The sequence below is a fragment of the Apteryx rowi genome, unplaced genomic scaffold, assembly GCF_003343035.1.
Source record: "Apteryx rowi isolate R43461 unplaced genomic scaffold, aptRow1 scaffold_1278, whole genome shotgun sequence".
Classification (NCBI taxonomy): domain Eukaryota; kingdom Metazoa; phylum Chordata; class Aves; order Apterygiformes; family Apterygidae; genus Apteryx; species Apteryx rowi.
Genome location: NW_020447506.1, coordinates 65,969 through 79,443, shown reverse-complemented (window position 1 = coordinate 79,443; position 13,475 = coordinate 65,969). Strand labels below are relative to the sequence as shown.

General features: G+C 38.5%; 2 protein-coding genes across 2 annotated transcripts in view; one reads left to right on the top strand and one right to left on the bottom strand.

Annotated features, from left to right (window-relative positions):
- The window catches only part of SLC7A6OS (solute carrier family 7 member 6 opposite strand), a 6,066-nt gene extending 765 nt beyond the window's left edge, over nucleotides 1–5,301 (top strand). The window contains exons 2-6 of the mRNA XM_026055922.1: nucleotides 4–165; nucleotides 490–873; nucleotides 2,283–2,486; nucleotides 3,367–3,496; nucleotides 4,313–5,301. Of these exons, the coding sequence (XP_025911707.1) occupies nucleotides 4–165; nucleotides 490–873; nucleotides 2,283–2,486; nucleotides 3,367–3,496; nucleotides 4,313–4,434 (1,002 nt within the window). The 3' untranslated portion in view covers nucleotides 4,435–5,301. The remainder of the gene's footprint in view (nucleotides 1–3; nucleotides 166–489; nucleotides 874–2,282; nucleotides 2,487–3,366; nucleotides 3,497–4,312) is intronic.
- LOC112961082 (Y+L amino acid transporter 2-like) overlaps nucleotides 4,626–13,475 on the bottom strand; it is a 29,733-nt gene continuing 20,883 nt past the window's right edge. The window contains exons 5-9 of the mRNA XM_026055923.1: nucleotides 12,126–12,229; nucleotides 10,921–11,017; nucleotides 9,981–10,130; nucleotides 9,029–9,212; nucleotides 4,626–8,173 (exon numbers count right to left, since the gene is read on the bottom strand). Of these exons, the coding sequence (XP_025911708.1) occupies nucleotides 8,079–8,173; nucleotides 9,029–9,212; nucleotides 9,981–10,130; nucleotides 10,921–11,017; nucleotides 12,126–12,229 (630 nt within the window). The 3' untranslated portion in view covers nucleotides 4,626–8,078. The remainder of the gene's footprint in view (nucleotides 8,174–9,028; nucleotides 9,213–9,980; nucleotides 10,131–10,920; nucleotides 11,018–12,125; nucleotides 12,230–13,475) is intronic.

Genomic DNA, 13,475 nt, shown 5'->3' with positions numbered 1-13,475 from the left:
GAGCGGGCGGCGGTGCTGCGCGTGAAGCGGAAGCGCGGCGGGCCGGAACCGGCCGAGGCGCTGCTCCTCGCCTGCAAGCGGCGGCGCCCGGAGCCGGGCGGGCCGCCCGGGCCCCCGCGCCTCGAGAAGGGGCTCTTCAAGCTGGTGGCCACCGTCTCCTCCAAGGTACCGCTGCCGCGCGGGACCCGTTCGGGTCGGCCGCGCGGGGGCTCGGCCTAACGGCCGCCGCCGGAACCCCCGCGCCTCGCGGCCCTGGCGGGTGCCGGGCTGCCGCGGCCTGGCGGCCTGCGCGGGCTTCATACTCTTCCCCGCAAGCGCAGGGCTCGTGGTAGCTCTGTCGCTTAGAGCAGTAGCAGAAGTTGCGGGCGTGTTATTCCGAGCGCTGGTGCTGCGGTGCTCGGATGGGAAGCCGCGGTCGCGGTAGTGAGGCGGCGCCTCCGGAAGGGAGCGCGAGTTACCTTCCTTCTCTCCGTTCTGCCCTCTGCCCAGAACGAGCCGCTTCAGAAGTACGTCCAGGAAGGGATCAGCCGGGACAAAGCGGCTCGAAGTCTGCGGCCCTCCTCGGGCAGCGCTCAGCGAATCGCTCAGGACCTCCGCTCCGCCAGGCAGGCGAGCAGGAGGGAGAGCCGCTACCGGGTAATCGCCAGCCACCGGCCTGCCGCTCGGGAAATCGAAACGGTCGCGCCTGTCGTCGATGGCAAGACGTCAGCTGGTGGCGACAGGTCGGGCTYAGGAGCAAGGAAAGATGCCTCGGAAAAAGGCAGCAGTGCTGTTGATGAGAGTTCGGACTACTGTGGGAAATTCCAGTTATTTGATATTGTACAAGAAGAGGAGGCGCTGGAAGACTCCAGCGTAACTGCAGCCAACCCACAGGTCAGCAAACGGACTTAGGGTACTCAAAGTACTTTTATATGACTGGTATATGTGGGCAAACTGACAACTGTGGAGGGACCCTTAACTAGATRTTTATAAGTTGACGTACTTTAGATATCTATGTAGGAAGCAATTTCACGAGGATCCCAAAGTACAGTAATGTTGTTGAGACAGACAGCCTTACAGAGCTGGCCACTATAGGAAAGGCCTGATTTTTCTGTRCCCTGTTCAGATACCTAAATGCTCATGTTCATCTGTTAGGTAGAGCTYTGAAGGTTTTAGAAACTTTTACTCTACCTTCTAGCAATGAAAAATTCTACTTGCATGTCTCTCCATCTACCCAGATGCCTAAGAATGTCACTTGTAGGCAAGGTTCACTGAAAGAAAAAATACCTTTGAGCCTTCCCTTCTCAGAATCCCAATATACGCTTTAATCATGTATTCAATTTTTAGTGGAACTCTTAGGTGTTTGACAGGCTTCTTAGCCCCTCTATTCTGTTTTCATTGGTATTATGAGTTAAGTATACCTTTAATTGGAAAGTATCTACTTAATTTCTAAAATGGTTTTAGTATGAAGAAGTTCTGCCTTCTGTGTAGGGTTGTGCTGCATACAGTGTAGGGTTGTGCTGCATACAGTGTATTAAGAAGATTTTGTATTAAAAAGACTTACAACCATATAAAAAGAAGACAAGAGGGTATTTTTTGTATGCTTCCTTTAGTAGTTCTTTAACAGTATATAAGTACATCTGGATGCTCTACTTAATGCAGCCCATCACAGCTCTGAGGAAGATTTAAAGACTGTGTTAAAGAAGAAAATAGACATGGGAGCAAGTCATCAACTAGCTGTCATCAAATTTCTTCTGTCTCAGTGCAGAAGCAAGGAATTAAAGAGCATGTCTACAGGGCCTGTCAGCCTTTTCCTGTTGATTAGTCATATTTTCATCATTTCTCCTGTACACTGGGTAGACTGTAATCTCCTAGCATGTTATTAATGCTAATCTATACAGATCTTTACACTTGCAACATTGCAGGAAAGCTGTACAAAGCATAGCCTATTTTAAAGCATGTCGTTTCAACCAACATGTCATCAGAAACAGACAAACAGTTGCACAGAATTAGTCATTTCCCTTCAACGGTTTGTAATGAACTTGTTCCAGAAGTTTTCTGTTACCTAAAACAAGGCATGGCTGTACAATATTAGGCTAATTTGAAAATTCTTTAATGTCTTTCTATTTCAGATAGCTAATGTTCCAGATAGAATTAAAAACCTTCCTAATGGAATACTAAGTTTTCAGAAGGTCATCCTTAGCTAAATATTGGCTACTATCTACAAACAAAAATATTGTCTGTAACTAAAGCTCTGTGTGTTTGATCTCAATGGTAATGCACAGTTATTTTTTTGGCAACAGAAAACTGGTGATCCAGATGTGATTCTCTGCAATGCAGTAGAGATGGTTCGTGAGCGTTTAAATGTTTCTGAAGATGGTAAGAAAGTAGAACGCCATGAGAAAGAAGATGAGTATGTTTATGACATCTACTATATGGAAACATCAGCCCCTGGTTGGATCCAAAATATCCTGTCTGTCCAGCCCTATAAAGAGGAGTATGAACTGGTAAAGATGTGGAAAACAGATATTTCTCCATTAGAAGGTCCATGAATAAACATGTTTAAAGTCCTAACATAAAAAGTGACATGCCAAAAAAGATACTTTGAAGATACTACACTTACACTCAGTGACCTCTCTGTTAAGCTTTCAGTAATTGCCAGTCCTGTGTTTTCTCAGGTTACTATTGATTAGARCAAATGATGATGTGATGATGAAAACTGAAGGGGTACTGTTCACGTACTCACAAGGATTTGACTGACTTCAATTTAGCAAACAAATTTTGGCACAYGCAATATAAACTTAAGTAATTCACATCTCATTTGTGGGTGGCAGGAGGTAGCAATTGAAATGTAAATATGTCTGAGGAAGAAGGAGCAAGGGGGACACAACTTTTTTTGGCAGTCCTCAATTTTTGAGGACTTGAATTTATAATCTTAATAAGAGGTCTTTTCTTGTAATAAAGAAATACCCTTCAGTGACTGTGAAGTTACAAAGATACAGTGTAAGCTTTATTCTTTCATTGCATGGATACTGTGGTCAATATATTTTGCATATAAGGAACCTGAAGCAGCTTTTTCTTTTTCTTGGATAACCTCTATTATACTACTGCTGAAGTGAGTAGGATTAATTTTGACATCAACTTCAGCAACACTAGAACATTTAAATGCATGACTTACTGATTTTTTTTATCAAAAGCAGGTTGCTGTGTTATGGTGGCTGTACTGACAAGTTTTTTTTACTGTGTGCTTGGTGCAACTTCTAAATAACTCTGCTTTCAGTATCTCTTGGCTCTTTTCTTTATGGTCTGTTGTTTAGGTAGATGAAAAACTGCTTACATCTGAGTATGTCTTTTATAATGAATGTTCTGTTCCATGTTGACATGCAGGTAGATGATGATCATATTCCAGGGGAAATATATGAAGATGAAGATGATGAAAATGATGAAAATAACTGGCGTAATGACTATCCTGATGAAGATGAGTTCTTACCCGAGGAAGATGGTGATGGAGAAAAAGGTATGCTTGTTAAAAGTACTGTCTGCTTTCATGCTGTGCACATTTAAATCTCATCCTTTTTTGTATTTCCTCTTTCTAAAAACGCAAACCTTGCACTGCTGGTGTATATTTTTGCTATTATAATGGGTTATATCAGCTCAGAAAAGAATCATTGGCACCAGGGCAAAGTAAGTGGAGACTGCACAGAGATGGAGGGGGAGTATGAACTTCTGAAAGGTGGGGTGAGCTGTTAAATTGGTTCAGCATGTCTTGCGGAACCAACATGTAAGGTAGTAACTGACTTTAAATCCTATAAACTTAGCTTTTTTTGTTGCACAATACTTAAGATTAGAGGAAAGTCAAAATTTTAAGAACTAGTTTAAGATGGAATGACTTAACATATAGCACAAAAGCACTAAATTACTGCACTGTAAGGTAGGTGAAATAGAACAGTCACTTTTGAACAGATTTTTATGAGTCATCCCTTCAATAGTTTTAAATGAACTCCAATAACTATGCTAGAATCAGGGATTTTTCTGGTTTAAGTACTGAACTTCAAAACTAGAAATCCATTTCAGGCTGCTGCAATTGCAAAGGATTGCTTGTTTTGGGAAGGAATAGAAGACTTATGTCCCACATGCTTGTGAAACACTGTCTCTGCTTTCTTTCCCCCCGGCCCAGTCCAAGTACCATTCAACGCTGATCTAATATAGCAGTTATTCAAACTTCACATATTTTTCATTTGTGTTACTAAGGAAACTTACATTAGTCAGATTAACATAACTGTTTAACTAAAAAGAAGGGCTAGTCTAAAACTGTGTTACGTTCTTTTTCTAGAGTCTGAAGAGAGCTTGAGTGATGAGGACCAATGTTTCAGGAGAAGAACATGGAACAAATACCGTCATGAGGTCCTACAAGAATTTGGATATGATGAGGTCCAGGATTTGGATTCTGACTGACAGGATTTTTCTTTTTTTTGTTGTTTTTTAAGATGAAGTGCATAGAACTTGCAGTAGAACTGAAATTCTAGAAAGCTGCTCATAGCTATTCATGAGAATGTATAGCTTAAAAAAAAAAAAAAAGGAAAAGCACTTTCTGATAAAAGCTGTACTCATTGGGACAGTAGGAAACCAATCTTTAAATGGATGAATTTAAGCTAAGCTTTTCCTGTCTGACCTTTGGAAAACATTCTGAAACTTAGTGACTGGCATGGTTCACCCTAATGCTCACTGGTTAGGCTTGAGCATTAGATACAACTAGACTTTGGGATTCTAATAAATACTAAAAGCTCACTTTAATACCTACCAGCTGAAGTTGGCTGACCATCTGTGACACAGCTCAGATATTAAACAGATGTGTGAATATGGACACAATAACATTTTCTTTCTTAAGCAGAAGATACTATCTGTTTGGGATTTTTTGTTTGTTTGTTTGTTTTCCCCACCACCACCTGTTCTGTGATACTGAGGTTGTGGAGAAAGCTTTTTTTGAGCGCATGCCCAATCACTTATATCAAGATAGGTAATGTTATATGTGGAGGTACTGTAAGCAGCAGCCCTTATTATTGTGACTACTGTGTAAGGTTTTGCAAGATGATGATGTCTACCATGTGGCAAGAGATGTAGGTCTCTTCCTATAAAGGCAARTAGGATTCCTGGAAAAAGGCGCTTTGCTTCTTCCTGTGTTTAAACTTGTCTTTTTGTGTGGCCAACCACTTGCAATACCTTGACCTGACCATTTTATTGTTGGGTATCTCTTCTGTACTTTTACTACTGGAGTAGAATAATATATATGCATTTACCTTGTAAATAAAGAATCTTCGTGGACTGTTTTCTTTATTCACTTAAAGAGTGTAGGAGTCAGTTCAGTTGAAGTTACTTCAGCACACTAACTTGTATTCATCCATCTTTAAAACAATGTAATCTTCTTGTAATTTTGCATCAGTCCTAGTTTCTGTAGGCCAGCCCTGTAAAAGGAAAAGGCTTGACACCCTGTACTGGAACTCAGTAGGAAACTGAATCTCCCTACTAAATAACAGGTTCTGCTCTGTAATACTTATTATAAATGCAGGTATTGTCATTCCCTGTTGAGGCTGGTGCAGAATGGAGGCCTGTGAGTTCTTAAGTGTATCTTACACCTGCTCATGTGTGTAGCTAAGTTTCCATGTTGAGTTTAGCAGGAAGCAGTGAACTGAATGCTAGTCTCTTTTCTCTGGGTATAGTCACCAGAACTAAGTAGCAAAGCTATGAGCTGTCCTGCAGCTGTCAGCCTAGCACCACCAATGGTGTTACACGTAAGACRGGTAAAGCTGGGACTTACCCCATCTGACTGATCCTTAATAAGAGTGAGGAGTTCAACAAGAACAAATCTCTGCTTGAGTCTTGTGATTCACTGTCTGTAAAAAGGATCCCCCAAACCTGAAAGTTGGTCAGTTAGTTCTGGCTGCTGCTGTCAAGGTAACAGAGGTGAAGTTTTTGTTCTTTTTTTCATGGAAAGGCTAACAGGCTATGGTTGTAGGAGAGGTTAAATCTATGTTGCCCACTGGACAGCTGTCTCTGATACCAAACTCATTCTACTTACATGCAAGACTTTAAAGAGCTGTATTATAATAGTCAAATACTAATTTTCATTAAAGACTGAAAACACCCATACATGGCTTATGTGCCAAGTGTGCACAGAGTTCCTCAGCTGGTTTTTAACTGTCTTAAATCCAAAAGTGGCTTCATAAATTTACCCCTAGCCTCCATGTGGTTAGTTTTTAAACATCTCTTACAACTTTAGGGTTTTTTTTAAATATAAACTTAGGCAGGAAGTCAGTACAAGAATCCAAATGTTTTTACTGTTACTGAAGTGGCTGACGCAAATGTGGAACAGCATTTCAAGTATGCATGTCTTCAGCCACAATCTTTTCATTACAGGATTTAGTTTAACTTGAAACAAACACACAAACTGTACCTACAACTTGGGTCAACTTAGGTCAACATTTTGAAATAAGATAAGAATTCCTGATATGTTTTTGAAGTATATCTTACTCTGGTGGCCAAACAGGCTGGCTTCATGCTTCCTTTTGCCACCCCTGGATTCAGTGTCCAGCTTGCTGCATGTCCTGTTAGGCTTACAGCTTTGAGTCCCCAAAAACTTGCATCTTGCAACTTGTGAGACTTGCTAACTTGTATGTCTGTATTGCACTAGTACTTTTTTTCCTGTCTCAAACTCTGCACCTTAACCTTTAGCAGAAAGATGGTGATCAGTAGGTCAACACTGACATTCAACTCAAGCATGACTAGATGAATAGCTGCTTCTAATTGAGATAGCTTGCACTTGATGGGAATTTTTAATTTCACTCAGCAGAATATGTAATCTGTTGAATTTAACTGTACAAAGAACAACAGTGTTTTTGCTTTTTTCTCTCCACAAACTCTCTAGAGGATAATTAATGGTACAAATCATACAGACTAGGACAATATGCATGCAATTTCTGCTTTCCCTCAAGTTCCACAGCTTGTAGCAAGGATCTTCATTTTTGTTGCGCATCCCTCACATTCAGAGGTGCACTAGGACTCTTTTCTCTGTATTATTTTCTTTCCAGGTCACTTATTTAGCTTTCAGGATAAAGTCACTACCATGGAACATTACTTCTGCTATAAAAGGGGGGGGGGAAGAGAATGTGGTTCTATGAGTTTATGGATGACTGTTTTCTAGTGAACAGTACTGAAATTCAGAAAAGGAATTTTCTGACTGCTGTGGTAACACCGATAATGTGCRTTCCACTGAAACAGTTCAGAGACAAATGCTTACAAGCTTCAAACCGAACATTTTAATTTTGAAAGTTTCATATAAACTTGTCAGAAGATGACCAAGTACTTACAAGCTAGCAGGGAAGAATCCATGCATAATCATCAAGTGTTAATCAAATCTTTAGTGCTAAGGAATTTGTATCTCATGAAAGGCGATTTAATCTTGTTGATTAAATCCTTGCAACAGCAAGATACCACATATCAGTATGGTAAACAAAATGAAATGTCTGTCTTTAAGGGAGAAAGGGTGGTTCAGTCTTTAAACAATGTAGCATAAACTCTATTCTTTTTCCTGCTAATAGTTTGTTGAGACCAGTTGTTTTCTGGAATAAGAACTGAGATAGCACAGCAGATCATCTCATGCAAACATCCATCAAAACTGAGCTGGAAATGGCTTTTAGTCTTTTGACTTGAAGTGGTTTTCAGTTTAACTTTAAAAACACATTATTCCGCTGCCTAGTTCTGCAGAAAACTAATTTGATCCATTAGCTCTGATTAGAAATCCAACTCTCCTCTTACCATTTTAATACCACTTCTGAACAGTATTGAGGCCTTGCTTATGTGCCCAAAATAAGCAGCTAATGATTGTCCAATGAAAATACGCCCTGAAAATGTGTCGCAGTTTTGGAGGATGACATCTGGGCACGATCTGTTCAGGAATCCAACTGCAGGTAAGTACATTTTCAGTATTTCTGAAATACCACTGGAACCAGTTTTTCCATTTTTCCAGTTGCATCTCTTCTCTTCCCTTTAATTGTAATAATTGCTTTATCCTCCCTCCTGCTTCTTGTAATGGCTTTGCAGTTTTAGTTGGATTTGATTTCTAACTTCTTTTCTTCGCTCATGTCCATCTCTGTTAAAACACAGTAACAGAGCAGCTGCATGTTTCGTGTGACTGCACCTGCACAGGAAATTGAAGATAAATCGGATGAATAGTCACCCAGCACAACTCTTAATTAGGCAACATGTACATGATTAAGTTAGTTGTCAAGAATACTTGGCTCACTTCTCATAAGGGAAACACAGACCAGAAGAGTTTTCACAGAGAGTATTTTCCACTTAATATTTTTAAACAAATAATGCTTAAAGCTGTTCTGTTGATATCTTAAAGGTGTTTTTCCTCCTAGGCACCCTGCCAGGTTACTGAGGTAGAATTTTTTTTCCCCTATAATTAAAAGTATAAAATTGGTAGTTAAAAATAAAGAATTTCAAATAACACATGGGAGAGTGACAATATTACTGAATAACTGTGTATTCACCAATTGCTGCAGGACCATATCCTGTTGTATTCTGAGATTATGCTATAAACCTTTTGAACATCCCTCATCATGGTTTTCTCTTCTGAGACAGTAAGAATAAAAACAGTGGACTGCTAGGAAGGGATGTGTAATTTAACTGCAGCAATTCAACCACAGGCAAAATTGCATCTGTGACTAAAAAATTGTCYATCTTCAAATAACAGATTTAGTAGAGCAAGACAGTTTGCTTGTCATTACCAAAAATGTTCAACCCTTTTACAATAATCAGCCTTGGTTAAGAAAAAGACTTTTTCTGTGCTTGATTAAAGAGAAATGTATTAAGACTGAGGGCAAAATCTGTAGGAAGTAAATGGTATTGTAAATAAATAAATAAAATTTGAGTGTGTAAGCATATATAACATCAGTATGCTCTTTTAATTAGCAAATTGAGATTCACTTTTGTAACAATTTAATTTTCCTCATTTGTGAACAATGTTTCCATCTACAAAGAGACTTACCTAAAATCTTGTTGATAAAAGCAGGTCTCCTTGATGCAGGTAAATAGACTCCCAAGAAATAGACTGGAATTCCAGACAAAGCAATGCCRATTCCAATCAATGAATTTATCGCGTCGCTATAGAGTGGTACTACCACCAGAAATACTGAGCATATACAGAATATTATTGGGAAAGCCACACTCAGCTGGAGACAGAGAAAAACAACAGCATGGTTTTGAAATATTCATTGTCTACAGTTACATGCATTTTGGTGAAAATTACCTTTTCCCTCTCCAACCCCACTGTGAAATTATCTGTTCTTCCTCTTACACATCTGGTTAGTTAGAAACATAAGCAAACAATAGAATTATTCAACAGAACTGCTGCTAAAATTTACAAGAGTAATCAAGTATGATAATACTGCTTTGTTGAAAGAAACCGTATAACAGAACGAAGTGTTTAAACAAATCCAGTCAATCTCAGAAAATAAGAATGACTTTCCATGAAGGATATTAAACTTTAAATACAAGAAGGTGATAAGGGGATCAGATATTGAACTGAACACCATCAGAGCTAAAWGCGGTCTAAAGTGACAAAATTAACTAACTTAACTATTCCTAACTTCAAACAACAACTGTACTTCCCTTCCTGTATTCACCTAAATGAGAGATTTTTAGTCCAAGGCAAAAAAGGTAACAACTATTTTAGATTATTTGAGACATTCTCCAGTTGACAGAGAGATGGGGACTGGCTGAACTAACATACAAAAAAGCATATACTATTCCAATAATCACTTATTCTCATCTAGCAGACAAGCTAGCTTTTATGGTGCAAACTGAAATGGAAGCCATATTTCGTGTCCAGATGAGATTATAACCTTTAGACGTAATGCGTGTGGTACAGATTTAGACAGTGCTTTTACATTACAGGGAAGAAAAGGATCTTAAACAATTCCATATTAAGTATTTCTTACCTTTAGAGGCCTGGGTCGATCTGGTTCCTTCCAACGTAGATATAATTGCCCAGCAATTGACAGACCAACAAAAAACCAGTAACTGAAACTGAAGTAATTAATAAGCTTAAAGACATCTTCTACAGCCAGGTAAATGAGGGTCATAGTACACTGTCAGAAAAGAACAGGAATGTGATGAACAACAAAAGTTTGAAACTTACTTTTTATGCTGCTTTTCACATTAAAGTAAAACCATCTTTCACTTCTTAGTCTTCAACATAATTTTATGCCTATCTCAGTAGTCACTCTCCTACAAGTGCCATGGATAACAGAACATCTGAGGTTCTCTTTTGTGCTATCAACTAAACAATTACTTCTGAAAATTCCCACTGTTGAGATTTACTTATACTTTCCATGGCAATAGTGGTCTGAGCATGACACATTTTATAGTTTGGCAATGATTAAGGGAAATAATTTCTCAGTTATGTGCCCCTTGAGGAAATGTATCAGAAGACTGTTAATGTCCTTTAAGTGATTTTATCAGAATGTGAGATTATATAGCAGCTAGATTTTTACTATTGATAGTATCTTCATCCTCAATTTATTCAGCATACAGAAACCATACACTAACCAACCYGTCATTTTAATCTATATTTAGCTTAGAGAGAACAGAAGTCTGACAATGTATCTAACATGACAGTAGTCCAGCAGAATAATTTGRTCATTTTAATTCAATTTAAACTTTCTATGTAGTTAGGGATTTGGCAAGTTGTTTTTCAGTTAAGAGTATTCATGCATACAGACARTGAAACTCTCCAGAGACTGTTACTGCAAGAGAGTGACATATTGAACAGCATTTCCTCTGTCATCTCACTCCAGCCTATGTAAAAACACAGATTTCCTTTAAGTAATTCATACAGTCTTATCTGAACAGTTGAAAAGAAAAATAATAATATCTTACATTGAAGAGCAGTGCTGGCACAGGTGTGAACCTCTTTAGGTGGATCATAGACAACAGATCAGGAAGGTGACCTTCTCGAGATCCYACAAAAAATAGCCTGGAGGAGGAAGGTGGGGGGCAGGGGAAATCAGAAAACAAATCTTCAGGCTACAGGCAAGAGCAAATGCATACACAAAAGAAAACACCACCACCAGTCAAAAATCAGTATTTACACCTTTGAATTTCCATCTTTTAAACCAGAACACGTATTCAACTCTGCTTATAAAGGTATACTGTAATATAACCATTAAAAGTTATATAAGCTTTTATAAACTTGCTATTAACACCCATTTTTAGAAAACAATGCTACAGGTAAAATAGAAAATTTCTACAGTGATTGAAATAAATTTCTATTGTTAAAAAAAATTCTAAAAGCTAGCACTGAAAACATTCCACTTTATAGCAGAATAGTTTTCAACGACAACCAAAGAGAATATCAGGTTTCTCTCTTTCTCTCTCTCTCAAAAAAAAAAGAGCTCACTCAACCACACGCTCAAAAAACAAACGTGTATGATTTCACTATCAACTGTAAACTGTTCTATATTGGCGACTTTACCAGATCACGTTCACATTTGTTTTCAGTTCAGAGACACTGTGCATACATTCAGTGGACAGGAAGGATGTTACAATGTCTGAAAAAATCCACTCAAGACTTGCACTAGTCACATGCATAATCAAYGCTCAGAGGAAAAACTCTCTGCTGTATCCTAAGCTTTACGACTGCAGTTTAACAGCAGTAGCACCTTTAAAACTTYTTAGTTGGCGGGGGAGGGGGGGACRACCCAAAACTTAGAAAGATATTAAGATTTAAAAAGACAGTAAGTTTTAAGCAAATACTTTAAAAAACAGGAACTAGCTAGAATTACTGTATCAAATAAAATTCAGTCCAAGTAATCAGAAGGCATGAGGGCTCACCTCACAGACAACATGCATTTCATCTTTAACTGTACTCTGCATACAGCTAAGAAAGTTTGGGGGAAGTAGGGTGATGTTAAGAGCATATGTATACACAAAAAGAGGTTTATTTAGGTTCATTATTTTATTGTGGCTACTCATAGGTCCTGACATGAAAGTCATTTTGCCACTCATAATAGATACGCATGACAGTAATATGTTATATGAGAATGCTTATGAACATTTGTCAAACAGAAAGAGAGATTCACTACCTTGATGATGCTAGAATTGAAGCATTAAGTCCACCAAAACAAGAAAAGGCTACAGCAATGGGAATTGTCCAGCTGAAGATACCAAATACTTGGTCAGCAAATGTCTAATGAAAGAGGGGAAGGGGGTGGGGGGGAGAAAATAAGAAAGGGAACATTAAAATATCTGCAACAAAGCATATGTAAAACAATGAAATCAAAAATACAGTTTTAAGTTTTTATGGAAAAATAACAATATAGTAGGGATATTCCATAATGCCACACATGAAAAGCATACAGCTTTTTAATTTACTAATAGATTCCAAGCAAGTACAAACTTCTTCAGCAAAGCACCTGACCTTGCATTTTCTGCTCACAAAAATGCAGGCACACCTCAGAGATATTGGGGGTTCAGTTCCAGACCACCGCCACAAAGCAAATATTGCAATAAAGCAAGTCACATAACTTTTATATGCACTGGGAAAAAAAAAAAATTCATGTTTACAGTATACTGTAGTCTATTAAGTGTGCAATAGCATTATGTCTAAAAAACAGTGTACAAAATGTGACACAGACACGAAGTGAGCACATGCTGTTGGAAAAATGGTGCTGATTGGTTTGCTCCACGCAGGGTTGCCACAAACTTTCAATTTGTAAAAAACGCAATATCTGCAAAGTGCAATAAAGCAAGGTATGACTGTAACGCTCAAAAAGGAAAACCAAGTGCTCTTAGAATCTTCTCACCCGTCCTAATATATTTTATTATCTAATTTAACTACAGAATTCTAGTATAACCTACTGATTACAGAGAATCAATAAAGGTAAGTCTAAAAATTAAAAAAAAGGATTAGGTATCCTAAAAGAGAAGTCTCATACCGCAGATTATAAACATAGCCATTATTGGACCTACTGTTTGTGGACACTATTCTTGCCATCTCTCTACTTGATTTTCCTTCTTTTTCTATTTCCTATGCAACCTCTTTCCCCCGCCTTGAGCAGCAGTAACAGGTCCTTTGAGCTCTACTCTCACAGCCTGGCATGGCAACCAACACAGCACGTGTTTTATCACAGTCCAACTCATTTGTTACTATTGCTAGACAATACTGCAGGCCTCTGGGGTGACTTTCCATGACAACGCTCTGAAATCAAGAAGCCAGGAACATCAAAGTTTCATAGCAAGTAGTAAGAGTCATCAACTGTCAGTGACCTGGGAAATATAATGCAAGTGCATAATAATTCGCAAGATATTGTCCTGGTCAATTCTGTTTAGCATCCTGGGTGGAGGAAAGAAGACATATTCTTACAATATCAAGTATAAGAATATTCAAAAAAAAACAACCAAAAAAAAACCACAAGAAGTTTAGTACATGAAGA